The sequence below is a fragment of the Pteropus medius genome, unplaced genomic scaffold (genome assembly GCF_902729225.1).
Source record: "Pteropus medius unplaced genomic scaffold, Ma_sr-lr_union100, whole genome shotgun sequence".
Taxonomy (NCBI): Eukaryota; Metazoa; Chordata; class Mammalia; order Chiroptera; family Pteropodidae; genus Pteropus; species Pteropus medius.
Genome location: NW_024349801.1, coordinates 21,625,305 through 21,652,522, shown reverse-complemented (window position 1 = coordinate 21,652,522; position 27,218 = coordinate 21,625,305). Strand labels below are relative to the sequence as shown.

General features: G+C 36.6%; 1 protein-coding gene across 4 annotated transcripts in view; it reads right to left on the bottom strand.

Moving 5' to 3' along the window:
• ATP8B4 (ATPase phospholipid transporting 8B4 (putative)) overlaps window positions 1–27,218 on the bottom strand; it is a 192,893-nt gene that overhangs the window by 129,237 nt on the left and 36,438 nt on the right. For all 4 annotated transcript variants that reach the window (XM_039889078.1, XM_039889077.1, XM_039889079.1 and 1 more), the window contains 3 exons: window positions 15,522–15,635; window positions 12,616–12,714; window positions 10,044–10,105 (listed from right to left, as the gene is read on the bottom strand). In XM_039889078.1, coding sequence (XP_039745012.1) covers window positions 10,044–10,105; window positions 12,616–12,714; window positions 15,522–15,635 — 275 coding nt within the window. The remainder of the gene's footprint in view (window positions 1–10,043; window positions 10,106–12,615; window positions 12,715–15,521; window positions 15,636–27,218) is intronic.

Sequence of the window (27,218 nt, the reverse complement as noted above, 5' to 3'; positions counted from 1 at the left end):
TTTTTGAGTCTTTAAATCTAAATTAGAGATCGTTACTCTTATTTTCTATGCTCTTTGCCTCCTCTTTTTCCTACTTCTTCTATTATTGTACATCAAATCCTTGCCAAAAGTCAACAAGGAGAGAGTAGTTTCTAAATTCCTGGCATGGAATAAGAAAATAGATCTTAGTGTTTTAGAATACTACCCAAGTTTAAAGGTGGTTTAATGTTTCCCTGAGTTATAGTTTCAAGGTATCACTTCCAACCAGGTTCCAAAATCCTACTAAGGTTTTATGCCACCTGGCATTGGTTTGTCTACTGAGCCTGTACACTGATAAGAATTTTCAAAAGCTGCATATTCTTAATGAAATGAAAAGTCGTTTTGCTCACTCGCCTTACCTGTGAGTAAAAACAATAAAATGCTGAGAGTATCATGGCAATTCTAGACATAAACCAATTGCACACCATATATGTATGATTTTATCATGTTATGTCTTCTTTAACTTTACATCACCAGCATATAGCATTCTGCCTGACACATAGTAGGCATTTAATAAATGTCTATTGAATAAAAAAGATATGAACAAATGAACAAACAGAAGAACCTCTGAACTAAAAGCTAAGAACAAATGAATATTAGTTTCTTAGGTCTGCTGTAACAGATCACTACAAATTAGGTGGTTTAAAACAGCAAAACTTTATTCTCTCACAGTTCTAAAGGCTAGAAGTCTAAAATCAAGGTGTCGGCAGGGCAGCACTCACTCTGGAGGCTCTAGGGAAGGATCTGTTCTATGCCTCTTTCTGCTTCTGGTAGCCTCAAGAGTTCTTTGATTGGGGCCTGTATACCTCCAGTCTCTGCTCATTTTTCCATTATCTTCTTTCTTGTGTATCTTCTTCCTTTCTCTTCTCTTGTAAAGACACTTGTGATTGTATTATGAGGATGACTTCAACTTAAGGTCCTTACCTTAATTATATATGCAAAGACCCTTTCTCCAAATAAGATTGTATTCACAGGTTCCAACAGACATATCTTTGGAGGAGGGTGGGGGGCACCATTCAAATCATGACAATAGGATATAGTATAATCTCAATTATTTTTAGAATGACTGTTCTGTGGAAGTGTTGAGAGGGGGAAAAAAAAAGGGGAGAAAGATGGGGAGGAAAGGGAGCAATAAAATGCCTTCGCAAGTTCACTGTAGTTTACTCTGAGCTGGGTAGTGGAATCAACAGTAATTTGTGTATTTTCTTTATAATTTTTTAAGTTTTCTTAATTTTTACCTACAACAGACAGATAGTATACCAATCTAAAATGAATGAAAGAAATTAACCCATCAAAATTATCTCAGGATATTTAAAGCAAAATGCTCCTGTAGTAGAAAAGTGTAAGTAGCTAATCAACAGATGTTGTTAAAACATTAGTTTGGTATAGACAAGATGTGGGCTCTGACCGAAATCAAACTTACTCACTGTAATACTATAATCTCTGTTAGCTTTCAGATTTTAAGATCTTAAGAGGGCTTTACATTATTAAAGTTAATGTTCTACCATCCCAAGGCCTTTGCAGTTTAGGTTTGGGTTTGTTTTTCAAAAGAAATTCTAGATCTCCTCCCTATGGCATCAGAGAAGAGATACATAAACCTACTTTTTAAGAGAGAGAGAATCAAGTTTTAAATGTTTCAGAGAATGTGGTATATTTTAAGCTTCCGTTGTCATCCAAGATAAGTGGGTCCTAGCTACAGAATGGTCTGCTATTTTGGTGAGTAGTTGTGATGGGTTTGAGTTCAAAGCCAAGGAAGAACCAAACTACTTTGAGTATTAAAAGGGAGATAATATGAGGGCCCCAGATACTGAGAGAAGGAGACTGGAGTCAACTACACTGAGCACGGAATGGGGGACAAAATTACAAAGGCCAGCAGCAGAAAGAGAACTTTGGGGAAGAAAAATCTAAAATGGTATTTCACACTGTTTACTATGAAGTATGTGAAATAAAACTCCTCATTTATATACCCTACAAAATCTTCATTCACCTCTATCTCCCTCTCGAATGCTTGTTATAGGCCAGGAAGGATTCAGGGAGCTTTAAGAGGAGAAAAAGGGAGCAACTAACATCTGGGTTGTATAAATTGAAATTAGGAGATGCCACTGAAAAGCCCATGTGCAGAGTTTTGAAAGTGTTATAATTTCCTGTTATTTCAAGATGTACCTCATTTGGAGAAATAGTCATCATTTAGAAATTCAACACTTTAAAAATTGTATTTATGCAATATAATAATTGATTACTATAACAATGTCACAGCTCACATACAGAAACCAGCCCATTGGCAAATGGACCCTTCCATCTGCAAAGCTAACATGCAGAAACTGCCCAAGAAATTATCAGTCCAAGATTGAAGAAACTGAAATTAATTTATTGAGAGTGAAACTATTTTTTAAACACTTTTTCTGTGAGTTAGCAGTGTGAGCTAAAAATTAATTTTTAAACAACTTCCTCTAAGTTCAAAAAGCACTAGATTACTCCCGTTAATGTGCTTTTGAACTCACTGTTATTTAAGTTCATAAGAGTGTTTTATTAACATTGTTTAAAAGAAGAAGAATCAAGTTTTTTGCCTCAATTTTCCTTTCAAATATGCGGTCTCTTCATATAGATCCTAAATAGCCATCCCCTAGACCCTGTGCTATCATTGTAATGTATAAATTAACTGAGTGGGCTAGAGATAAACAACTCAGAAAGTTGGTGTTCTGCCTTGTGCTTAACCACAGAAGTCTCCACTCTAATTGCAAGCCCAAAAGCCCTGATGAAGACAAGGTAACAATATATGGTTCATAAGTTCTCCCGAACGATCGCCAGAATCCCAGAACCCATGTGTTCCCACTTCCCCACTTAGAAGAAGCACACAGACACAGTAAGTAAGTGTCAGCTTCAGATGCATTAAATTCAATGAACTTTGGTATCTTTTGTTTCAGGTACTCAAGGAGAAAAAGTAAGAGCATATTTAATAATAATATTCCACTTTTACCTAAGACTGGCCTTTTGGATCAAATCCAGCAGAGGGCAATGCCAAGCGTGAATTTTCCCTCTCTTGGATCAGTTATTTTCAAGAATTCAGCAGCCAATGATAGATCTTTGGACCATTAGCCTGCATATCTGCAATCTGGCAGGACAAAGAAGATGGAAAGAATTCCTTCACAGCTGCCCAAAGAATCTGCTAGCCACACTGCAAATTGCTGTGCAAATTTGCTCTAGGAACTCTGCAGACCTGAACTGATGTGTATACTTTATATACGGGTGTTATATAGCTAGTAATGTAAAACTTACATTCAAATTATTTCAAATTATTGATTTTTGAGGATATACATGTGTCACTAATGCATTTTTTTTAAAACAGAACATTTGGGATTTTTTTTTTTTCACATGGTGCTATGATTAAGAAAAGGTAAACTTGTAACTTATGGCGGCAGTCTGACAGCCAACCATTCAGGAAACCCCATGTTCGATGGAACTGAAACCTCCCAGGGTTCTGTCAACATGTCCAATCTGATCCTGCTCACACTTAAACCCTGAATACTCTATAAAGTTTGTCATCAGTGAACTGATGCTTCAAGTTCTAATTACTTCATATAGGAAATAATGGGTATTATGTAATCCTCCTAGGTGAGTTTTATAAATATGTCACAAAAACCCAGTCTTATGGAAAAGGGTAATTCCATCAACTCAGAAAGGTAAAGAAAGCATATTATAAAATTAAAAACACACTAAATATCAAACAATAGGGAAGTAGTTACATGAATTATGAGACATGCACTTAATGGAATGTTATGCAGCCCTTTAAAATTATGTGTATAAAGACAATATAAATACATTGGAAAAATATAATATGAAGTAAAAACAGAAAGATAAAAATATATGTACACAATTATAAGAGATCTTGGCATAGGAAAAAAAGACAGAATGGATATACAAGAAAATAGTAATACTTTTGGATAGTAGAAGTATGAATGTTATTTTCTTCCTTCTACTTTTTCCTATTTTCCAAATTTCTCTTAATGGACATATGCTATTTTTATAACAAAAAAAAGCTATGTACTAAAAAAAATGAAGCAGAATTTTCTATCCCAGTTTCAATGGGAGTTATCACTCAAACTGGAAAAGTCAATTAAACAAAGAGAAAATTTGTTCTTATTGACATAGTATACTTTTTCAAATAATTATGCAGTATCTAGGAATATCAGACTTGAATAGTACAGACAATACTGTGTGACAATAAAAATAAGCCTTTGTCTCTCCCTATAAACACAGTTTGCAAACAAAAAATGATTGAATGAGAGTGATTGGAACAGTTCTGTAAAAGAGCTTGGGAGATTTAAGCCAAGTTTACCAATGCTCAGGAAGGTGTAAAGTAGAATACAATGCACAAAAAGCTGATGGTCAGGAGCAATTTGAAACCTAGAAGTGTCCAGGAAATATTCCGACTGAAAGAAGGGTAACTGCACTGGAGCCTCTGAGCTCAGATTGTTCCAATGCAGAAGTATGAGTTCAGAAGATGTTAAGAACATAAAAATATTAAGAAAAAGTGATGCTGATTCTGTTTGTTCATAGTGACACAATCCACAGTGCTGGCAGCCTGCAAGATCAAAGAGAGCATCCTGGAATGAGAACTGGGAGGCCATGTTTGTAGTATTTTCTTCTCTGCTCAGTTTTCTCACTTGTAACTATGTACATTGTATAGAGCAGTGCCATCCAATAGAAATAAAATGCCAGCCACAAATATGAACCACACAGGTAATTTTAAATTTTCTAGTAGCTATGTTCAAAAAGAGTTTTTAAAAATCAGGTAAATTTAATTTCAATACTATATTTTATTTAACCCAATGTATACAAAATTATAATTTTAAAATAGAATCAATATAAAACAATTTATTAATGACTGTCTTACATTCTGTTTTGAGTACTAAATCATCGAAATCTGGTGTATACTTTATACTTAAAACACATCGTAATTTGGACCAGCTATATTTCAAGTGCTCAGGAGCCACATTTGGCTAGTGGCTCCCTAGTTGGGTAGAAGAAGATCTCCACACTCCTGTCTTTATCTAAAATCCATGTGACTAGAAGTGTTGATAGGATGGAACAACAGAAATTGGAAGTTGCATAAATATGTGGAAGTCAACAAGCAATTTAGCATTGAGAACAATACATATAGTGAAGAAAGAAATAAAAGACAGAAAAACTGAAATTTGAATTTCTAAAGAAAAGAAAAACATGGCAAAGTAATTACTGATTGGTGAACTGTTTGACTGAAAATGTGAGCCTTACTACAATAACAAATAAATAAGCATTATAGAATTATTCCTTTGTAAGAATATTTATTATGTGTAAAACAATGCTCATTACCATTTTAAAAATTAGTGAATGGCTAGACCAATCAGGGGGATAGCTTCTTAAATTATATAAATGTCTAACTGCTATACTATACACCTAAAACTAATATAAAATAATATCGAATGTCAAAAAAGGTAAAAATAAATTAGTGGGTGGCAAGATTTCATTCTTTTCTATACCCGAATAATTTTCTTGCCATCTGCAACAATATGGGTGAACCTAGAGAGTACTGTGCTGAATGGAGTAAGTTAGACAGAGATAGACAAATGTCATATGATTTCACTTACATGTGAAATCTAGGATAAACAAACAAAACAGAAGCAACCTCAGAAATACAAAGAGTATTTTATTTGGTTGCAGGATAGGGTGGGAGAAATGGTGGGTGAAGCAGGTAGGCAATTAAGAGGTACAAATTAGTAGTTACAAAATAATGATGGGGATATAGAGTATAGCATAGGAAATATAGTCAGTAGTATTGTAATAACTATGTATGGTGTCAGATTGGTACTAGATTTACCAGAGTGATCACTTCGTAAGTTATACAAATGTCTAATCACTGTGTTTCACACCTGAAACTGATATAATATTGTAAGCCAGCTGTAATTGAAAAATAAAAAATATTTTTAAAAATTAGTGGAATTTCTTTCCTTGGATGTCTTAAAATTAGAGAGATACAGGCATAGAGATACAGATAATGAGTAAAGAGATGGCTGCCATTAGGGGTTCTTGACTCTGCATGTTAGAATCATCTTGGAAACTTTAAAAAACACCAGGGCCTTGCCTCCACAACCCTCATTTAATTGCTCTAGGGTGTGGCTGGGACACTGATACAATGTGCATCCCCGGTTGAGGAGCACCAAATTAGATGACCTCTGCAGCAACTTTCAGACTCTTTCTCATAGCCCCTCACCTGCCAAGTTGCTCCCACAATGGCCAAGGACATGACTTGAGGGAACCTCCTCTTGTGAAACACTGAAGAATCTATTAGTACTCACAGATTCAGTCAGCAGACATATTTCATCTTGCCTTGGATGAGAACGTGTGTTTCCTATTCAAGAGTCACATTGATTTTCACTATATGGAATCATGCTACTCCTACTTAATTTTAAAACTGAAGTCACCACAAGATTTTATTGAAGTCTACTACAACATCTATTTCTTAGCACTTTCTTAAGCACTTTCATAACAGATGGCAGATGCAGAAGATTGGTCCTGATTTGGAAGGAATATGAGTAACAAAATTAAAGAAGTAAAATTGAAAAGGAAAATTATAAAGAAAGGGGTTTATTTTCCTTATTATTTCGTGGCTTTGGTTTACAATGTCCAGCATCACAACTTTCACGGTGCTAAGAATGTAGATGAGCCATGCTCCAGGCACTGAAAGTGTAGATATATGTTTATTTACATACACATGCACACATGCACACACACAACATATAAATAAACTACATATATTATTTAATTATTCTTATATTTTTATAATTGTTTACAAAGCCCTTCAAATACAAAATAAACAGTGAAGATATGATCAGACTATAAGTCCTCACTTACACATTACTTCATCAGTAGGTAGAAGTCAATTTAGGCTCTTACTTGCCATGGAACCCTAAACAAGTCACTCCCTTTCTGAGCCTTAATCTCTCCACCTCTAAAATGGGGCACTACTACCCACATCCTGGGGTTTTGAGAATTAAATGTGGAAGCACTGGGGCCCGCACATATATATTAGCCAAACTTCCTTGTTTCTGAGCACAGAAGGGAGGCCTAAAGCCCAGAAAGAAAATTAATTGCCCAAAGTCACAGAGTGATCACTTACACCAGGTTTCGTGACAGCTGCTTTTATTGCATCCACTTCCCTTCAGGGATCTGTTCCCTGCAGCTAGCTATGCCTCTTTCACCAGGATGAGCCAATGATGGCTTCTGCCCTAGCATGAACCCTAAATTCCTTCTATCAGGAACACACAAGGATGCCACAAGTATCTGGCAGTGCCAATTCCAGTATGACACCCACTTCCAGCAGTACCTGAACTCCCCTGTTCCCCTCCAAGCTTTTTACTTGATTCTGGATCATGACCCACAGGTGGCAAGGATAGACCCAAAATACACTTTCCTATGTTTTCTATAATGTTGCCATGGGATTAAATATGCATTAACTATTGTGTTAGATCAAGTTCCCTAGAAGCAGATTCTGAGATGAAGATTCACATGCAAGTGATTCATTAAAAAACTACTTCCAGGGGAAACTAGTAAGGGAGATGAGAAGTAACACAAGGGAGAAGAAGCCACACAAGGGTGTGATCTCAGGCAAAGTCCCATCCTTGGCCTGATCTTCATGGGTACTCAGGGGTGCAAATTACACCTCAGAGCTTGTTCAACTTGAGGCAGGGATGCTGCTCTTTCTTAGTCCAGCACCAATCAGTCATTGGCTCTAGTAAGCCCTTAGAAACAATACACAAGAGCTGGGGGAGAGCATACAAAGACAGTGATGATCCAGGAGGACCCAACAGCATCCTCTAAAATCACCAGCTCCAAGGAGGACTTGAAGCTCCATGAGCTATCTCAGATCTGAACTCATTTGCTTTCTCCAACTTCTCAAAACCCAAAAAAAACAAAAGCCAGTCTCCATAGCCTGAGTACCTTTCACAAAGACCACCACCCCAACTGCTGGAATTGGCTTAGCGATGAGACTACAAAATTTCACAGATCAAGCTCCTCTGGTAGATTGCCCTCTTGACCAGGATACATGTAACTGTTCAGTTTGGAAATTCAAAGATACTGTGCTAGTCTCAAAAGACACAAAGGTAATCAAGAGATGTCTTAGAGAAGCTCACAGTAGTAGGTAATCTTACAAATGAAAACTCTTGCCTGATTTTTAACTAAATCCTAAAGAATACTCCATTCTCAATGATATGTGCTTCTCCCTTCAACTTTACAGCATCAGCAACAAAGCTTCTTAAGAAATCACACTATACTGAATTACAAAGAGATGCTATCTCATAAGGACTCAACAAAAAGATAAACGAAACCGCAAGAAAGTAACACTAATGCTACTTCTAATAATAATGTTAATGATAGTTAGCATGTGTGGGAGACAGTCATCGAGTTCCTAAACATCTAAGTCATTGGATTACTCCCATGGCCTCCAGGTAGAGGCCTCAATATCTATTACTGCCCTGATAGCACCACAAAATTTAACTAGTAATTTGAGAAACATTAAAAGATATGCTTAGGCCAATTAGTTCAAATTTATTATGTAATTATACATATTTCAACATACTTTATAGGAGATGCTACTTCGAAGTAATGAGACTGATTATCAAGTGTTCCTTGGGGAATTAGTCAAATCTTACTAATGTCAATCTAATTGCAAGTCAGAACTAATGTCAATCTAATTGCAAGTCTGAGAGAGTCAAAGCAGGCAACAGTACAGCACAAAGCCATATACCACATTAGCTTACAAAAGTCACCACCTCTTAAGAACTTGCTCAAGATCACAGAATTACTCAGGGTCAAAACTAACCTCATAATTAAAGTCTCTCTGAGTGCAAAACACATGCTTTTAAACATCCTACTATAGTGGCAACAACTCAAAACCTGCCAACATTGGAAATAAACCATATGGTTCCAGGCATCTTTTATGGCTTATCCATGTCACACTGGGATTACACTTTCAGCAGCTCTATCTGTACACCTATGGTTTCACTGTGCTTTTAACATCATTTCCTAAAACAATCTGATATAGAAAAACTATGTGTACTCATTACATTATTAGTAATCAGTCAACATTTTGGTAATGGAAAGTGATTAATTACTTCAATTCTACCAGTTATTGTTTTGGCTACCTATCTCCTCTTGATATATTTCATTTCTTGGAATTTTCCATCTCACATGATTAATGTGTTTTATGATATTTCCTTTTAAAACTATGTTCTTCATAGTATCTAACTAATTCAAAATCATTGGCAGATGTGGTTGACTACCAGTTTTAAGTACATTGTTTCGAACGTACTTTGCCATATGTTATTAGCCAAAAAAAAAAGGGAGGCGAGGGACGAAGAGAGTAAGAAACAATGGAATGAAGATCTGAAATTTAGCTTTTTGCTAAGTTTTATAGAGGTGTTTTTTCTGTTGTTTTATAAATACACATTTTAAAGCATTTTAGATTCAAGAACCAGTCCCATAAATATTTCTTTATTGATGGATGAATTTAAAAGCAATGAAAAAAATCTATACTGTGGTAGATAATCTAGTCTAAAATCAACTACCAAATGAATACAAAATTTTTATCACTATCACTTGATACAGTAATGTGTCAAAGTCTCTTTAGCCATATTTCCCCAAAATTACCTAATTAAATAATTCAAGTACTTATGAAACACCTACCAAATACAAGACATCACATGTATACCAGTTCTAAATAGTATTATATCTAGAAATGAAAAGTGACAATCATATGTCTGTGTTCCACAAGATAAACTCCAAAGGGATTTAAAGTAGAAGTTGAATGGCTAGCACAAGCATTTGTTGAGCATAAAGAACCATGAAGATAAAATGGGCTTACATTGCAATTTTTAATAAAGTGGAAAGAAATAGATGTTAAATTAAAAAGAGAAATCTACCAATTGTAAAGACCTGTTTTGTGGTCCCAGAAATCTTAAAAATAACCCAAAGAATGCATTTCTTACTTGCCGTCAATGAGCACTTCGGATTGCCGATTATTCACTTGATTATCACTCTTGTGGCGAAACTGAAAATCAAAGTGTTTGTGAAAAAACATATTAAATCATAATTTGTCAGCACAGATAAGGATACTGAAAGTACATTGAATTCATCTGTTTGGACAATATCACTATTGGTCTAAAAATGAGCACAGCTTGTGGTGACCTTGAACCCAGCTCTGCGTGTTCTAAATTTGAATAAAGACCCTTCTCACTTAACCTCATTCTGGGTGTCACCATTGGAACAAGTCTAGCCACATGATCTTCCAATTCCCACACTGTTTTAGCTGCTTCTAAGAAGACAATTTGTCCTTTACTCTGCCACATAGCTCCAGAGAAAACCATACATTAATTTTTATGTCTTCGATAGAAAATGAGGACTTCCATTTCTCTCACATATGTGCCCAATACATTATTGGAACATCATTCATTCTGTTTTATGGATTTCTTTGAAGTAATGAAATTACTTGTAACAACATGTATTTTTATTCTCAGAAATTTTAATTGTTAACAGTGATCTGATGAAATACTGAGTATTTAAAACAAAATCAAAACAAAATACTGAACCACATTTGGTGTGGATTTGTGTTTTTATGCCCAACTGATTTTATTTCTTATTGTATATTCCAGTAATGTAAACATCTTTTATTGCTTAGAAGAATATCCAAATATTATGAGCCCTCTACTAAACTCATAAATTAGCAACCATTCAGATAAGACTTTCTATGTGAACTACCAAGATCAGATAGAAATGGGCAAGAGTATAAGGTGTTATTTCAACCAATTAGCCTAAAGGCACAGATGAACAAGGGGTTATATTAGAAAACATAAATCTGACTTCGCAGATCATAATCATCAGGATTAGTGCTTTTTCCTTTTAAAAATATTCAAAATATTATATCAATATTACAATATATAAATTGCTTCAATCAGTCCTTCCCTTTTTCAACATCATTCCCAAAACCATCCCATTTTTCCTTTTATGCTGTGCCCAGTACATACAATTAAACTGATTTCCAGGTGTAAGTAATAGATATTACCAGGAAGAATAAAATATTTGGCATTTGTCGACATGGGAAAAGTTGATAATATTGGTAGAGGAGTAAACTAAGTCAGCCCATCATTGGTATGCAATCTTCTCCCCACCAACAGAACAATAGAAATGGAAACAACTATTTTGTCTGAGTACATAATTTGACAGAGGTACTGGATATTTTCTGTTTGCTCTTCCATATCTACACATATCCCTCTCTCCTCTGCCCTGTGCCAGGGGAAGCTGACTGACATGGTCTTGTACCCTGGCTTCTGGTGGAGCTTGGCCAATAGGTGGCACTGGCAGAGATCAGAGTGTCAAAGGAAAGTGAAATTCCCTGGCTTCCTTCAAGCCGGGTTAACAGGGGCTGCTTCCTCTATAGACAGCCCCAGCTGCTTGCAAGAAGCCCTCAACTATAGTTCCAGTTCTAGTAATTGCTTTCTTCCTTTTCCCCTTCAGGCCTAGAGGTAGTTTTGCCACTAATGTAGCTATCCTACGTGCTTTTCTTCACCCACACCCTTTGTAAATGGTCCCCTCATTATTAATTTTTCTCCAATATTCCTTTTATTCTAGAGCGACATCTGTTTCCTGCCAAGACCCTGACTCATAAAGATAGCCGTTTGTTGAACTGGTACATATTGTCACAAAAAATAAAAGCATATTCAAGCTTTAACTGCAGTAGAGATAAAATCAGACTTGGTATTTAGTCACATCTGTATCTCCCTGAAAAGAGTCTCCTAAATTGACTAGCAGAGCATCACAGAAAAGACAAATCAGTTCACTCTCTGAATACTGAGCAGCCCGCTCTCGGGTCCTTAACACGAGGCACTCTTACTTCTGCTCAGGCATTGCCAAGGGGTCTTGGTATTAGAACAGATAGAGGCAAAGGATTAAAAATGCTAATCCCAGGCTGACTCTTCTTGATAATTTCTACCCTAGAAATGGATATGAAGGATTAGAATGGAACTGCCCAGTACAGGAAGAGAGCAGAGAAATAGTATTACTCATGTACCCTCTACGAGCCAGGCTCTGAGCCAAGTGCTTTATGCACAACATTTCATTTTGTCCTCCCAACAGTGCTGATGTCATTGGCCACATTATATAGACAAGGAAGGGTTCAGAGAAGTAGTTTGCCTCATGTTACACTGCTAGAACATGGTAGAATAAGGTGTCTTTCTCCAAAACTTCTTTCTTTCTTTCTACTCTACCATTTATTCTTCTATGAAGTATGACTATAATGAATAAGAATTTTAAAGCCAATTTGCGGGAACTCATGCATCTAAATGAGTACTATTTCCCTGATAAGATAATGTGGAGAAGTCAGACATTTATTCCAAAGATGTCATTATTCAAATCATTGCTTATTCTATGACTTGTATTAATCATCAAATATCTTATTGACCAAAAGAACTTCATTCCAAATTTTCAAATGGATCTTTATTTTGTATTTCAAAGAGGTCACACTTGAAACTGAGACATCAGGAATGCTCAAAAGCAAATACTCACATAGTCATCTGTGGCATCTTTGACAGCTGTCATAGTTATCACCAGGACCAAAGGCACAATGGTGGTAAACCAGGTCAAGGAGGAAATTTCTGGAATCAGCTAAAACAAACATTTAAAATAGTTAGAACTTTTGAATTTAATAAATGTATCTTTCTAATGTTGCCATTTAATTTCATAAGACTTGACAGATATTTATAGGATTATATTCAGTTATTTGTACAAATGTAAAACTACTTTCAAGAATAGAAGTTTTTGTATTCAGTTGTAAGACATATAAAATAGAAGTATCATTGAACCACTTTTCAGACTACCTGACAAAAAATAAAATTTTTATAGCAAGTTAAGAAGTAAGCTTTTATAATTCTTTCACAGATGATGATCTTTCCCCAGGTTAAAAAACATCATCTGTATTTTTCTCAGCTTCTCATTTCAACTTTTAATAATTTTACCAACTTCTCTCCAGTTTCCAAAGAGAGATTCTTTGAGCATCTACCTTGAGCCAAACACTGTGCCAAGTACTTTCCATATATTATGTCATTTGATTCTCAGTTCAATTCTGTACCACAGGGTTTGTATTCCATGTAAATAGCACTTCTGTGCAAGGCACAGAATACATTGTGAATCGTGCCCCAGAATCAGGAAACATTGCAGCCCTGAGTTTCATTTTCCCATTGTATAATAAATGTCTGAGAGGTCAAGCAACTAGGCCAAGACATACACTGCTAAAATTTAAACCTCGATTATTTGACTCCAGTGCCTTGTTCCTATATCTCAAAAGAAACTCACCTGCGGGAGACATCATAACAGTTGACATGACTCTCTTAGACAGGTGGTTTTCAAATGGGGTTCAATTTGGAACTGCTTCAGGGCCATCAGTCAGGGAAGGGTTGAGTAAAGATGGTCAGCGTATGGAGATCAGGCCCCATGGAAACTTAATTGTTATAATAGCTTCCACATAAGATTCAAAAATCAAACTAACCTCAAAAGCCTCTGAGGCTAACCACAAAAACACTGGTCCGGGTGGTAGAAAAGCTGGATTCTAGTCCTAGTTCTATCATTAACTAACTTGTGGTAAAAACTTTATACATCATCTAACCTCTCTAGGTCTAATTTCCTCATCAATAAAAGAAAGGACAATGAACTAAACCATCCCAAAGTTCCCTTCTAGATATTAAATTCTGTGAACAAAAGCTTTTGATCATAAATAAGAAAGCCATTAGAGAAATAAGATCAAAATTTTGAATGGTGTAAAGCAGTGGTCCTCAACCTTTTTGGCACCAGTGACTGGTGCTCCTATGAGAATCTAATGCTTGATGATCTGAGGTGGAGCTGAAGCAGTAATGCTAGTGCTGGGGAGTGGCTGCAAATACAGATGAAGCTTTGCTTGCTCGCCTGCCGCTCACTCCTGCCATGCAGCCCGGCTCATAACAGGCCATGGACCAGTACCGGTCCACATCCCAGGGGTTGGGGACCCCTAGTGTAAAGGATTACATGAAGAAACCAAAAGCAAATTCACAAGGGAAAAGAAAAAGAAAGAAAGAACTCTAGAATTCTAAAGTCTCTTCATTAAGTCGTAAGGTGTACATTCATTGTTGTTGTTCTTCTTCTTGTTCTTGTTGTTTCCTATTCATTATCCAGTTCTTCTCAACTAACCCTTATTATGGAAATACTTCATCCCTTCTGTTTTTAGTCCATATAATTTGGGTACATTGATTCCATCCTGGCTTCAGTTTTTGTCATGTGATCTAGGTCAAGATAATCATTGCATCAAATTCTTGAGCCATGGTGGTGATTGGTTTAGGGATAGAGGTATAATTCAGCATGGTCCAATCAGAGCTAATGTCCCTCCCTCTCCTTCTCACTCTCTTTCATATTGGAGTTGAAACTAGGAGGACAAAAGTTTAAAGCTTTTAAGATCCACCAGATAGAGAGGACCTGCCAGAGAATGAGGCCAAAATGAAGGAAAACTGAGGAAAGAAGAGTCACATCCTGTTGAAATAGTTTGCCCCTGAATCCAGTCATACATGAAATGATACATACTCATGAATATATTCCATTTTTGCTTAAAAGAATTTAAGTTTCTTCCACTTACAACCAAGATTCTTAATAAATTATTCAATTAAAGAAAAAATAGTACTAAAGCTATTAATCCAGACTGCACATATCTAATCTATCTTCTTACTTCCGATAATTAATATAGAGCCCAGCACATTCTGAATCTACCAGCTGAGACTGATTAAATTATCCTAAAATAAATACTAGGTAAAAAACTAGCTAATATGAGCTATTTATGTGTTTGTGTACTTTGATTTATGCCTTTTCCTTTCTAAAATATCAGTAAATACTGAAATTTAATTTAGGCCCCAATTTTAGTCAAATGGGAGGAAAAACCAAGGTTATTAACTACCAATTAACCACTTGAAACTGTAAAAAATAGCCACTCTACAGTGAAGTAACATATAGCATGCATCATTTATTTTATACGTGTGTAAAATATGTCATTGTTCTTAAACGTGAGTGAAATTTGCCAAATTAAGTTCCACAAACTACTACTCAGCTAGGTTCTTTGTCTCCACTCTGGCAATACCCATACTGTTGACATGAGAGAGAGATAAAGAAAAGAGGGAGGTTACGAACAGTAATTATTCGGCTCTGGTTTGGTTCAAATAAAGTGCAAGGCTGCACTTTAAAATTACATCAGTGTTTAAAATGATGAATGCATTAGTTTTTTACCCATTCCTAGCCCTCCCACATTTGTGAAGAGAAACAGCAATAATAACATTAAAAATCTGATAAGGAGGGTTTTACCTAATCATAAACATTTAGCTAAGTGAATTAACTTACTTTTCACATTATATGACTACTTTTAACCAACAGATTAGGAAGAAATACAATGTAAACATTACCTGTAAAATCAGAAGAAAAAGGAAATAGGCATTCGCCACTCGTTGAAACTGTTCAAATAAATTAATTGGCAAGAAGGTGAGAATATTGTACTTGGATGTGTGGATACGATTATCCTGAAAAAGAAATAGCATCATATTAGTTTGGAGCAAAGCATTTCTCATTATCATAAATAGCTCTAAAACTTACAAGGCTGAGCATGATTTATACCACAGCAAGAAAGATAAGCCAGTTATCTAGGAAATTTTAAACTTTGTGTGGCCCAAGGTCATTCGTTTTTCCCAAGATGACATGCCTCTGATACTAGGTAAAATTACTGTTCGATGCCATAAAATCATCCAAGACTCAAAAATGTATCAAGTGCAAAAGTCTACCCCTGAGATTTTTTACTCTTATGCATTAATTCATTTGGCAGATATTACTTGAGTACCTACTATAGGCAGACACTGAGCTCATACTGAGGCCCATGAGGTTGGAAGGATTTGGGGAATCATCTGGTCCACTATCCCAAAGCATGACCCTTTAGATAACTCTGACGAGAGTTCCTTAGACCTGTCTTTGAAAATCTTCTGTGATGGGAAACTCACTATCTTGCAAGGCAGCCTGTGTCCATTTCAGAATGATGATTGCTAGATTTTTATTTTGAAAAACCCAAATTTGCCTTCCCGTAACTTCTTGACATGTGTCAAATTCCATCCCTGGGTAATCTAATCCAAGTCTAAGCTCTTTCAATGTTGACAATTTTGAAATATTGGAAGGCCCCTCCTAGAGCTTCCCTAAATCTTCTCTACTCTGATCCAGACATTCCCAAACACCTCAGCTATTCTCCATGACTTATTTTACCGACATCTCTTCCTGGTCAGCTTCTACTAGATCCATCCCAATTCCTCTGCATCTCTCTTAAAACATGGTGTCCAGAACCAAACACATATTGCAGACTTTCACCTTGTCCATGTACAGTAGAAACTTTGATGTTCTGTGTTCGGGACTATTGTATTAATGTGACTTAAAATTTTGTTAGCATTTGGCAATTGTGTCTCATAGTTTCTTCTTATTCAGTTTTGATTAACTAAAATTTCTAGATTATTTTTTCATAAATTATCATTAAATCAGGTCTCCCATTCCTAAGCATATATAGTTGGTATTTTAAAAATATCAATGTACAAGATTTTGCATATATCCCTATTATAACAGCCTAATGAAAAAAATAATAATATTGACTATACTATCTCAAACTGTTAAATATTCCTCCAAGCTTTGTGTCATCAAAAAAATTCAAACGCATGCCTTTTATATATTTTTCCAAAGCTGTAGACTAATACATTAAAAAAGATAGGACTAAATACCGTCCCCAGCCCAAAAAAAAAACCAATTTTCTTTTTAATTAAAAAAAAATTAAAACTTTGGCAAACTACTACACAGATTAATGTTAACACCCTTTTTGGGTATTTATATAAAACATATTAAGTATGTTTTATGTAACCATTTATAAATCCACTTAACAATATTCCCACAAGACTTAATTCTATCTTATCCACAAAGAAAGCATGAGAAATTTGGGGTCTTGCTAAAATTCAGAATTAACATGCCCAGAGAATTTCCATCCACTAATAGTTTAAAACTGAGGTTAGCTAGTGCGACTTGTTTTAAGCGAATCTACACTGACTCCTACTAATCACTGAAAATACAGTCATCTGTTAAATGTCCATTTTTAACATTTACCAGGAATCAATGTGTCTAGTTCTGTGCAACAAGTTGTGGGAGAATGAATAAGGTGTCAAGAGAAGAGTTTCCAGCTCAGTTGGTCTAATACATAGCAGTGTACCAAAAACTGTTCTGAAAGTTAATGATGACCAATTTTGCAATGACTTGGGCCAGGAAGACTATAAAAACTGTTGACCATAACACGTTTTCCTAAAGAAGAGACTTGGAGAAGATAATAGGGAAGAGGAAAGCTAAGGAGAAAAAGCGGTTAACTAAAAGGGTCACAGATTCTAAATTTTGTTTTATATTTTCCAAAGTTGAAACTAAAATACAGGTTAAGCCTGTATTTTGCTCAAAGGACAGACTGAACATCTGCTGGGTCATTCAAAACCATAGCAGGAATCATTAAAAAAAAAAAAAAAAAAAAACTCTCCTACAAATTGAATTACACATAGGTGAAGAGCCAATTGTGTGGGATAAAATGATAATGCCAAATGGGTACTGTGATGATTTTCTCCTATTTGTTTAACTTGACATATGCAATGATTGTGTCTATTCTACTGACTCAGTCGTAGATGATGCAAACCCTCACAGCTATGACTGGGAACAAGGAACGAGGGCTCCCCCTCCTGGAGATTCTCTGGACCCCTCTACTTTGTTTTTTCAGTCAAAATGAAAAAATGTTTTCATTCCCACTGCCCTGTCCAAGAATATGAGTTTTGTTAAGAACTTAAATCAGGCACATTAATATTCAATCATTTCATTGATCCAGCCTACAAATTTTAATACAACTCAGGTTATAATACAGCACAGGAAATCTTCACCAGCACCCTCTTAGCTTTTCCATCATGGCCCATTAGAAACATCCCAATCCAGAAGAAAGAATGAGACGGACTAGAAGGAGAAGAGGAGTAGGAGACCAAGAAGTAAGGAATATATCTGGACAATTCATACAGCATGTTTGGTGCTGACAGAAGCCAGGCTGGAAGTCATGGCTTTAGTTTGTTAGCCAGGTGAGCCAGTGAACTGACCCCATGATAAGATAGGCTTAACCACATGGTCATGGGCAGTTCTGGACCAGGGCAGACAACCCATGGAATGGGAAAGAGCCTGCCCCTAGAAGAGCATCAGAGACCACCTGCTCCCTGTAAGAAGCTCACTTCCAAAAGAGGGCAGGGATGAGCTGAGGATGCCCAGGTATTCCTCTAAGATTGACACATGATTCCACCTTCCATGAGATAGAGTGAGTAAAGAGGTAGAGAGAGAAGTGTTAACCCCAGCAGAGTCCCCTTCACCTGAAAGGCAACCAGGATAAGAAAAAAGCAATGCTCCTCCAAAATGTATTAATATAAAGGCCCTGAGGCGAGCAGAAGATGACATGCTTGGGGATCTAAAAGAGTGACTGTGAGGCTTTAACTATAGAAGTCAACGCAAACTGAGGCTAATGAGAAAAGGTCCTTGGAATTTATATTAAGGATTTTCGTCTTTATTAGAAAGACTAAAATTGTAAGTGAAGAGGGAATTACTAAAAGGTTTTAAGTGAAGAAATAACTTGATGGATTCTAATTTTAAAAGATTATCCTAGCTATCAGGTAGAGAGTAAATTGGAAATTACACAAGAATAGATGTGAGAAGGTCAATGCGGAAGACTTTGAATTAGTCCAGGTAAAAGGTGATGGGTGGCTTGGACCAGAGTGATGGCAGAAGGGATGCAATTAATAATAATAAATAATAATAATAATAACAACAACAATAATAATAAATAAATAATTGATGATGACATTTATCAAGCTTTTACCATATGTACTGTTCTAAGAGCTTTACATTTCATAGTTCATTTTATCCTCACAATATCCTTGTGAAATAGGTACTAATCTCCCCATGCTATAGAAGGAAAATCCTTCAGCAAGATCAAGTAATTTGTTCAAGGTTACACAGCTTTCAAGTGGCAGAGCCAGGATTTGAATCCAAGCACTCTGCTTCAAGAGCCTACCCTCTTCACCACCAATTCTCCCCCAACTCAGTGCAAAGATGTCTCTTCTGCTTTCAAAGCAATCAGTCCTTGCTCTCTCCTCCACTCTGTATTTCTAGTCTGCTGCCACTTTCTTACCAAGGAAAATACTGTATATCTACCTTTTCCTCTTGAGTCAACCTGCTCATTTGGAGCCCCAGTTATCTATTGCCTGATGTATGATTATAGATTCCTTGAATTCTCTTTCAGTTCCCCTCGAGAGTGTTTCTCTTGGCCCTGACAAAGCTCTGTGCAGGCGAATAGTATAGCTAACTTTTAGCTTTCCAACAGAAACTGCAGTGGCCCAAGTTCTTTACATTTTCAACACTGACTATTTGGTGTGTGGAAAGAATAAAGTAAAAAGTGATAAATTCTTCAGAGGTAGGACATCAAATAAAATATTAATAAAATGAAAAGCATTATTCTTTATAATAAGATTTTATTGTGTAATTTTATTGCTTAAGAAAACAAAGCAAATAAAAAATAACAAATAATGCTAAATTAGTAAATAGAGCATTTGGGGAGTTTGCATCAATTCTTCCACTGGCAAAACGGAGCTAATATTTCTCATCTATATATAGGACTATTGTGGAGATAAGATGAGATCATAAATGTGAAAGCATATTTGCTGTTGAAAGATTTATACAAATATAAAATTTTTGTGAGCAACCCCTAAAAAATTCAAATGGGTTTAGAAAATCCAGTGAACAGGGCAGAAAAACTGGGTATGCCACGGTAATAAACAACTCAGAATCTTCATAGCTTAACATAATAAGAGTCTCCTTGCTAATGCTACTTCTCTGACAGCAGGGATGCTCTGCTCGTCATAGTTACTCACAGTGTGCCAGCCACCATTTCAAATGCTTCCAGCTATAGTACCAGAGGGAAAGAGAAGACTCTGAAGGGTCTCACACCTACACATTAATGCTTTAACCCAAATGCTCACAACTCATTGACTGAAAAGGTTACCATATATCTAAAAGGCAAAGAGCCGGAAACACTAACAGACATGACTAATGGCTGCCACAGTTAGAAATGGAAACTAGCCTTAATACTTGGAGAGTGTTAGACACATCACCTACAAAAACTAAATGTCAAAACCCAGCATCAGCACTGCACATCCAGTCCCGTTTTAATGCCAGATGTAACAGATATTTGACTATTTTCCCTTCTCCTCAGCTAACAGTGCTACAGATTTCTTAGTCCTATAGTCTGGATGGATTCGGTTTCCATTCATAACTCCAAGGTCAAGCCCAGATTAGTTTAAACCAACTGCATGGCCCATCCTCTTGATTACAATTTTGAATTCAGGGATTAGCACATGACCTGTGTCAATTCCGGGAATTCACGATAGACGTAGGCTTTCTTTTTCCTCCTGGATTCCAACCTGGAAGCAAGTAGCACTGAGGTCACTGACAGTATCTTGAGACCATGAGACAGAATATTGCCAAGAATGAACTGTACACTGAAGATGCAGAGCTGAGAAATGCAGAAAAAGAAACTAGACTAAGCTTTTCCTGATGCTAGCCCTGTCTCTGGACCTTTTAGTTATATGATCTGTTCATTTATTTTACCATCTGAGTCCATTTGAGTTGATTTTTCTTTTACTCCTAACCAACCAAACCCCAAGTAAAAGCCTTAAAAATATATAAAGAAAATCAGTTTACATTTTTGTATAGTAGTTTATTTTTATCTCTATTATTTGCCTTCAAGACTGAGTCACAGAAGGCCAAGCCTAAATGCATCAGTGGTTGTCTGGGGACACTGCCTGCATCTGCAAATCCCAAAGGCCAAACCCCAGGAGCTTTCGCAATGAGTACCACAGTTTCAGTACTATCAAAAGATCTGCCCACATTTGATGAAACATTTTTATGTCATGGCAGCTATAAAAAGTAACTTTCAGGAGCTTGAGTGGGGAAAGCCTAGTTATCTTGCCATAAGAGGAGGCAGCTATAATACTGTTATGGTACAATCTGGATTCCAGAGAGAAAATTAGTCAAGACTCTTAAGGGAGAGATTATCTCTAAACCATAAAATAAAAAACAAAATGAGAGTGTGTCCACAGACCACTTGCATAAAAAAAGGAAGTGGCCTAAAGGCATTTGCACCACTCAGGAAATATGTGAAACACCCATGTTTATGCAAAGATTCTAAAAGAATGTATGTATGGGGCAAATAGGCCTGGAGATTGGGTGTCTGGCGCCTCACTGATACCAGGCAGAACCACAACTCTACAGTATTGTCAAATGTTGTCCAGCTTAAGAGTCCATAGCATTCAAGGTTGAGAAGAATGAAGAGATAATAGTGTTCCTCTATAAACACTGTTGAGGGAGGGGTCAAGCCTCAGAAGAGGCTTTATAGACAGCTGTCAATAAACACTGGCTACAATCGTCATCGGTAACAGTCTCCTAAGCCTGGGCTCCCTACCGTGAGGGAGGGGAAGGGCAGAGGGCACATTTTTCCCAACATTCATCCGTTCATTCATCTGAGGGCCTTCTGTGTGTAAAGCACTATGTCATTGAGCTAGGACTACAGATGTGAAGGAACACAGTCCCTACCTCCTGGAGCAAGTTTGCATTACAGTTGTGGGTGAGAGGCAGGAATGAGCAGACAATAAACTTATAATTGATGACACAATTTAAGCAAGTGATCAGTGCTATGAAGAAAACAGTGAGTAGTAGAATAGGAGCAGTTGGCCTGCCAAGACTCCCTTAGGAAGCCTGTTTGTTTGATTTTCCAGGTTAATGCAACCTCAAGATTACCCTATCTGATGAGACCGCTGAGGCACCTGTCCCCCAGGGGACGCCCAAAAGAGTCCTTTAGGACATATGCCAAGCACTGTGCTGAGTACTGTACATACATCACCTCAGATAATCTTCAAAAAGTCCAGTGAGCTGTTAATATTTCAAAACCATTTTATAGAGGAAGAAATTGAAGCATAGAGCAGTTGCAAGGGTTGCCCCTAAAAGCTGGTTCATAGTCATGTGTTCTCCCAAATGGTATGTGTTTTCTGAGAAATAGTCAGAAACAAGGAGTTTCTAGACTTCCTCTTAATTAATGAAGACCCTTATAGAACATTCCTTGCCTGATGAATAAAAGAACTTCTCTAAACTAAAGTACGGTGAAGGGTGCACATTAATTCAATCAGCTAAAGCAGTCACTTTCAGTCCTTTCAATCTAGGGAGAGCATCTTGGGACTTGTCTAGGGACAAGTCATTTCCCATCTAGACCTCTGAAAGACAGACTGTGGCTAGGCAAGTTTTTAGGCCTGAGTTTCCCCACAAAGTAAATCACAAATCTTGTTTTCTTTTCACCCTCAGGCCTAGGTATAGTGTACAGCATCTGAAAGACTGTTCTAGAGCTAGTAAAAAGCTTACAAATAGTAATTTATCCAAAAAGAACTAATGTGGAGCAATTACCAGGGGAACAAATTAAATTTCCCTCTGAGATTAATTTAATCACCCTAATATTTTTTTCTCCAGGGTGTTTAGATGAATATAACCTATAAAGACTTTTAAAGAGTTCTAGATAAAATATTAACTTTTCTTTTGTGACATCTAAAATTACTGTTAAAATTAAACAGAGAGAGACCTACTATATGCCTTCTCCAGAGAGATGGAGTAAAACAAAATGCATACAAAAGAAGAAAGAAAAAAAAATAAAAAGTTGTATTTCAGTGGGACTTTTATAAAGTATCCCTAATGATCTGTTTGCCAAAGCTCTTCTGTGCCTCCTCCTTGTAGACCAGCCATCCACTGGGTAGCAGGCCCTTAGCTTTGACTCATTGGCCCATCTTATTCTAGGGTTTTAGAGACCTTGGATAACCAGAGTGGACGTTTCTTTGAGCTGATTTGGGGCTGGCTTGTTAAGGCCATTTCCTGAACTATAACAGTGTCTTTGAACAACTTAGTGCTATGATTTGCTTTGTTTATTAGGACTAAAAATTAGACCATATTCTTGCTGCTGTGCAGTCTGGGAACTAAGCCAAATTTCAGGCAGGACCTCAGCATTTATGACACTAACAAAGGCACAATGGAAAAGTCCAGTTAACAAGGAAAGATGCCCATAAAGAATTTCCCAAAGGGCCAAGGAGTTACAACAACACACTACAAATAGCTTAATCTTTCCTAGGACTCTGCCTCTTAAACTAGGGTTCTACGCAAACAATGCTAACTCTAGGGTAACTATGAAATTTTCTCCTGAACCCCTGGGGATCAGATGGGAAGCACATGCAACTCTCAGCCCCCACCCTCTCCAGGGTGCTAGGGCAACTGGGACCCCTGGCCAACTTGTGGAGATGTCCTCCTAAAATATTCCTAGCCTTTCCTGGTCTCCAGCCTCTTCTTATCTAGGGTTGAATGATAAATCTAAATCTAGACAAACTCGTATCAACTGACTTCAAGAAGAAGCTCATGTGAGTGCTGAGTAGAGAAGGCTGCCATGATGTAAACAAAGAAAATGTACAGTGGTTTCAAATGTGAGTCTCCAATCAAAACTCACTAAGAGAGATGTTCTAAGCTGCTGATCTGATTAGCAACTTCTAAGCTGCTGAGCTGCTTCTCATGAGAGTAATTCTAAGTACCAGATTCCAGGGCAGATTTCAGTGGGTATTTATTTAAGTTAATGATTCAACCAAGCATCACTGGGGAGGCCAACTATGAATAACAGTGAGTGTACAAAGCTGCTTTGGAACAAAGCAGACCGGATTCTTTCCCATTTCTTGAATGAATAAATGAATGAAAAAATGAATAAATGAATGAGGGACTGCTGGCTGCAGCACCCGCACCTTCTCCACCATCTCATCCCACTTCCTTCATATTCCGCTTCCCTAGTACATTCCTCTTCCACATTCCTCCTCCTGATTCACATCATCAGGAGTAAGGATTCGAAAACAGTGTTCATCCAGACCCCTATGTAAGTGTGTTGATTTGGGGAAGGAAGAAGCCAGAAAGGTTGGCGGGATGGGCAGAACAGAATCAGGAGGCATTTCTTCAGAATAGAAGACTATGCTCTGTATCCTTCCCACTTAGGGTTACCAGCAGCGCTATAAATAGTACAGGGATTAGAAGTGGGTGAGGGAGATGCAACCTAGGTATCTGACTATGTCCTGTGGCCTGAGGCCTTTTTGAGAAACTGGTTTTCCCTGAATAGTTATTGTTTATATTTATAAAAACAAAAGATTACAAATCCATTGTAGATATTCTCCTCCCACAAGTCCTTTCCAGGGAGATGATTTGCCTATATTTTCAGTATGGAAAGTGACACCCAGAAAGTCTGAAAGCACTTGCGGAGACCAAGTCAGAGTCATGACCCATGGCACCACCCCAGGTTTCTAGGAAATTTTATGATTCTAGACCTGAAAAAATGCCCCCACTTGACTGTGAGTTTCTTGAAGGCAGATACCAATGAGTCTTATCCACTTCTAGATACCTCACCCCTGTGCCAGGCATATGGCAATTCCTCAATAATTGTTGTTCTTAATAATTTAATTTGTAATAATACTTTTAATTGTTAATAATAATTATGGTTGTTATAAATAAATGTATAAATAAGTGAACAAATAAAAATAGACTATAGCAATGATTCAGGGAAGCCCTCTACCAAAAAATTTACACACCTATTATATGTCTGGCATTGTGCTAGGTGTGGGGTAGGGAGAGAAGGAGGGATACAGAAGCATCACTTTCAGGCCAACTCTTTATATCAAACACTGTCTCTGGCCAATGTTATCCATTGTAATTTAAATACCTAAGGGAGGATAACACATTAGTTTCTAGCACTTCAATGTGAGGAGGATTTCCTTGCTGATGGGGAAGATCTTGGAAACAGGAAAGCACCAGGCAAGTAGGTAGACATGGAGAGTAAGATAAGGGGAGGGGAGGAAAGAGCTAGAAAGCACTTCACTTACCATTGGCATGGAATTGAGGAATGGATTTATCACAGCCTATAGTGTTGATAGCATTCTACACCCTCTACACCTCAGATTCAAACTAGATTTTGCATTTATGTTTAAGACCTACAGTTTTCCTGAAAACACCATTGAAATATGCCAAGTTTCTGTTGCAAATAGCAACATAAAATACTTTTTCAGTTAAATTTATTGGGATGACATTGGTTAATAAATTTATATATGTGTACAATTCAATAATATGTCATATGTATACTGTATCATGTGTTTACCAGCCAAAGTCAAATCTCTTTCCACCACCATATATTTGACCCCCTTATCCACCCTCCTTGCAAATCTTGTTTCAGGAAAGATTCAAGAACTTCTTGAAGATATTTCCTCAAAAAATCTAAGTCATATTTACCATAAAGAAACACTAATCCAGTTAAGTACTTGAGTAAATGCCAATTATCCCTAGAGATAATTGAGTATGAGGAAAGAGTGAAGGCTTGGAGTTCCGAATCTGAAAGGTGACTCCCTATTTTCCAACTAAGTGATCTTGGAAAAAAATCTCTTACCGTCAGTTTCCCCATCTGTAAAATATGTGTGTAATAATATCTACCACGCAGACTTGTAAAGATCGAATGGGATGATATATATAAAGCACTAACACTGTGCTTGATAGAATTAAATATTTTTTTTCCTCCTCACCTCTTTGTATTTGCCAAAATCTTCAGGACACTCCTAACTAAAGAAACAGAGAATAGATCGAGTGCTTCTGAAACTCAAATGTTTCATTCACAAAATTGTATATGAATCATTTGGGGGGCGTTGTTCAAAGCAGATCCTGACTTAATAGTTTTGTAGTGGGGCCTGAGACTATGCAGTTCTAACAAACTCCAGGGGAGGCCAATGATGCTGGCCCAAGACTTGTGGACCACGCATCAAGAAGCAAAGTATTAAATAGCCTTTAAGAGTTTTGATAAGCGTAAATTTCTGTAATATAAGAAAGGTTGAATGTATTTTTTAAAGGCTATGTAAATAATTTAGTTAAATCAATACAAACCCAAAATGTTCCATTTGCATCTATAGATTATGAACCTCAAGAGATATTTGACTTCACCACTAGACCATGGAACTGAATCAATGTCACAGGTGAAACACTGAAATGCTTTACACCAAGACTTAGAGCGCAAACACAAAGTGTCCTTAAATCGGCTTAAGATATTTTTTCTAGATTTTTTCTCCTTCAATCCTTAGAAAAATACATTGGATGAAAGGAAATATCACATATTTTCAACTTAAGCTCTGGCCAATAAAAAGACCAGATCAAGCATTAAATTGAAAAATAAAGAACTATGGAAAAAAATTCAAAGTCAACAAGTATATAGAAGCAAGAGAGCATAAGATAGGGTAAGAAGAAGAAATGGGGGGTAGAGAGGAAAAACCTTTTTTTAATGATAAAATGCAAAATACTGATTATTTATACAGGCTATATAAATCCTGTATGGTTTCAAAAATTTATTTATAATTTTTTGTTCATAAAACATAAAAACATTTTTTCATATTTTTTAAAGATATGTATTAGCAATATGAACAAATTTAAGAAAAGTATTCAGCTGTTCTTAGAAAATTGTCTTCCTTACCCAAATATAGTGAAAATGTTAATTATAAGTCTAACATCACTCATTCTCATATTTATATTACAAAGTCTTATACTCTATTTTATTTATGCATATAAAATAATCTCTAAATCCCAAGGGGATAGCAAATTTCTGAGGGACGAAGACCTGACCTCATGCTTTTCTAAGCCTCTAAAGCATTTAACAAAGTGATAAACACTTACTAATTACTCAATAAAAGGCTAATAAATCCAACTGGAAAAAAAATACAAAATAATACCTAGGAGAAGAGCAATTCCATTTATCAGAACAAAATATGAGCTAATGTAATTGTTAGTTATTCATAACACAATGCATACCTAGAGAAGTACTTTTGCCAAAGAAAAGTAGGCACTAGCATAAATATAGAGTTTTTACATTTTTATAACACAATGTCATCATGCAGTCTATTAACTTTCCCATATCAGAAAGCAAG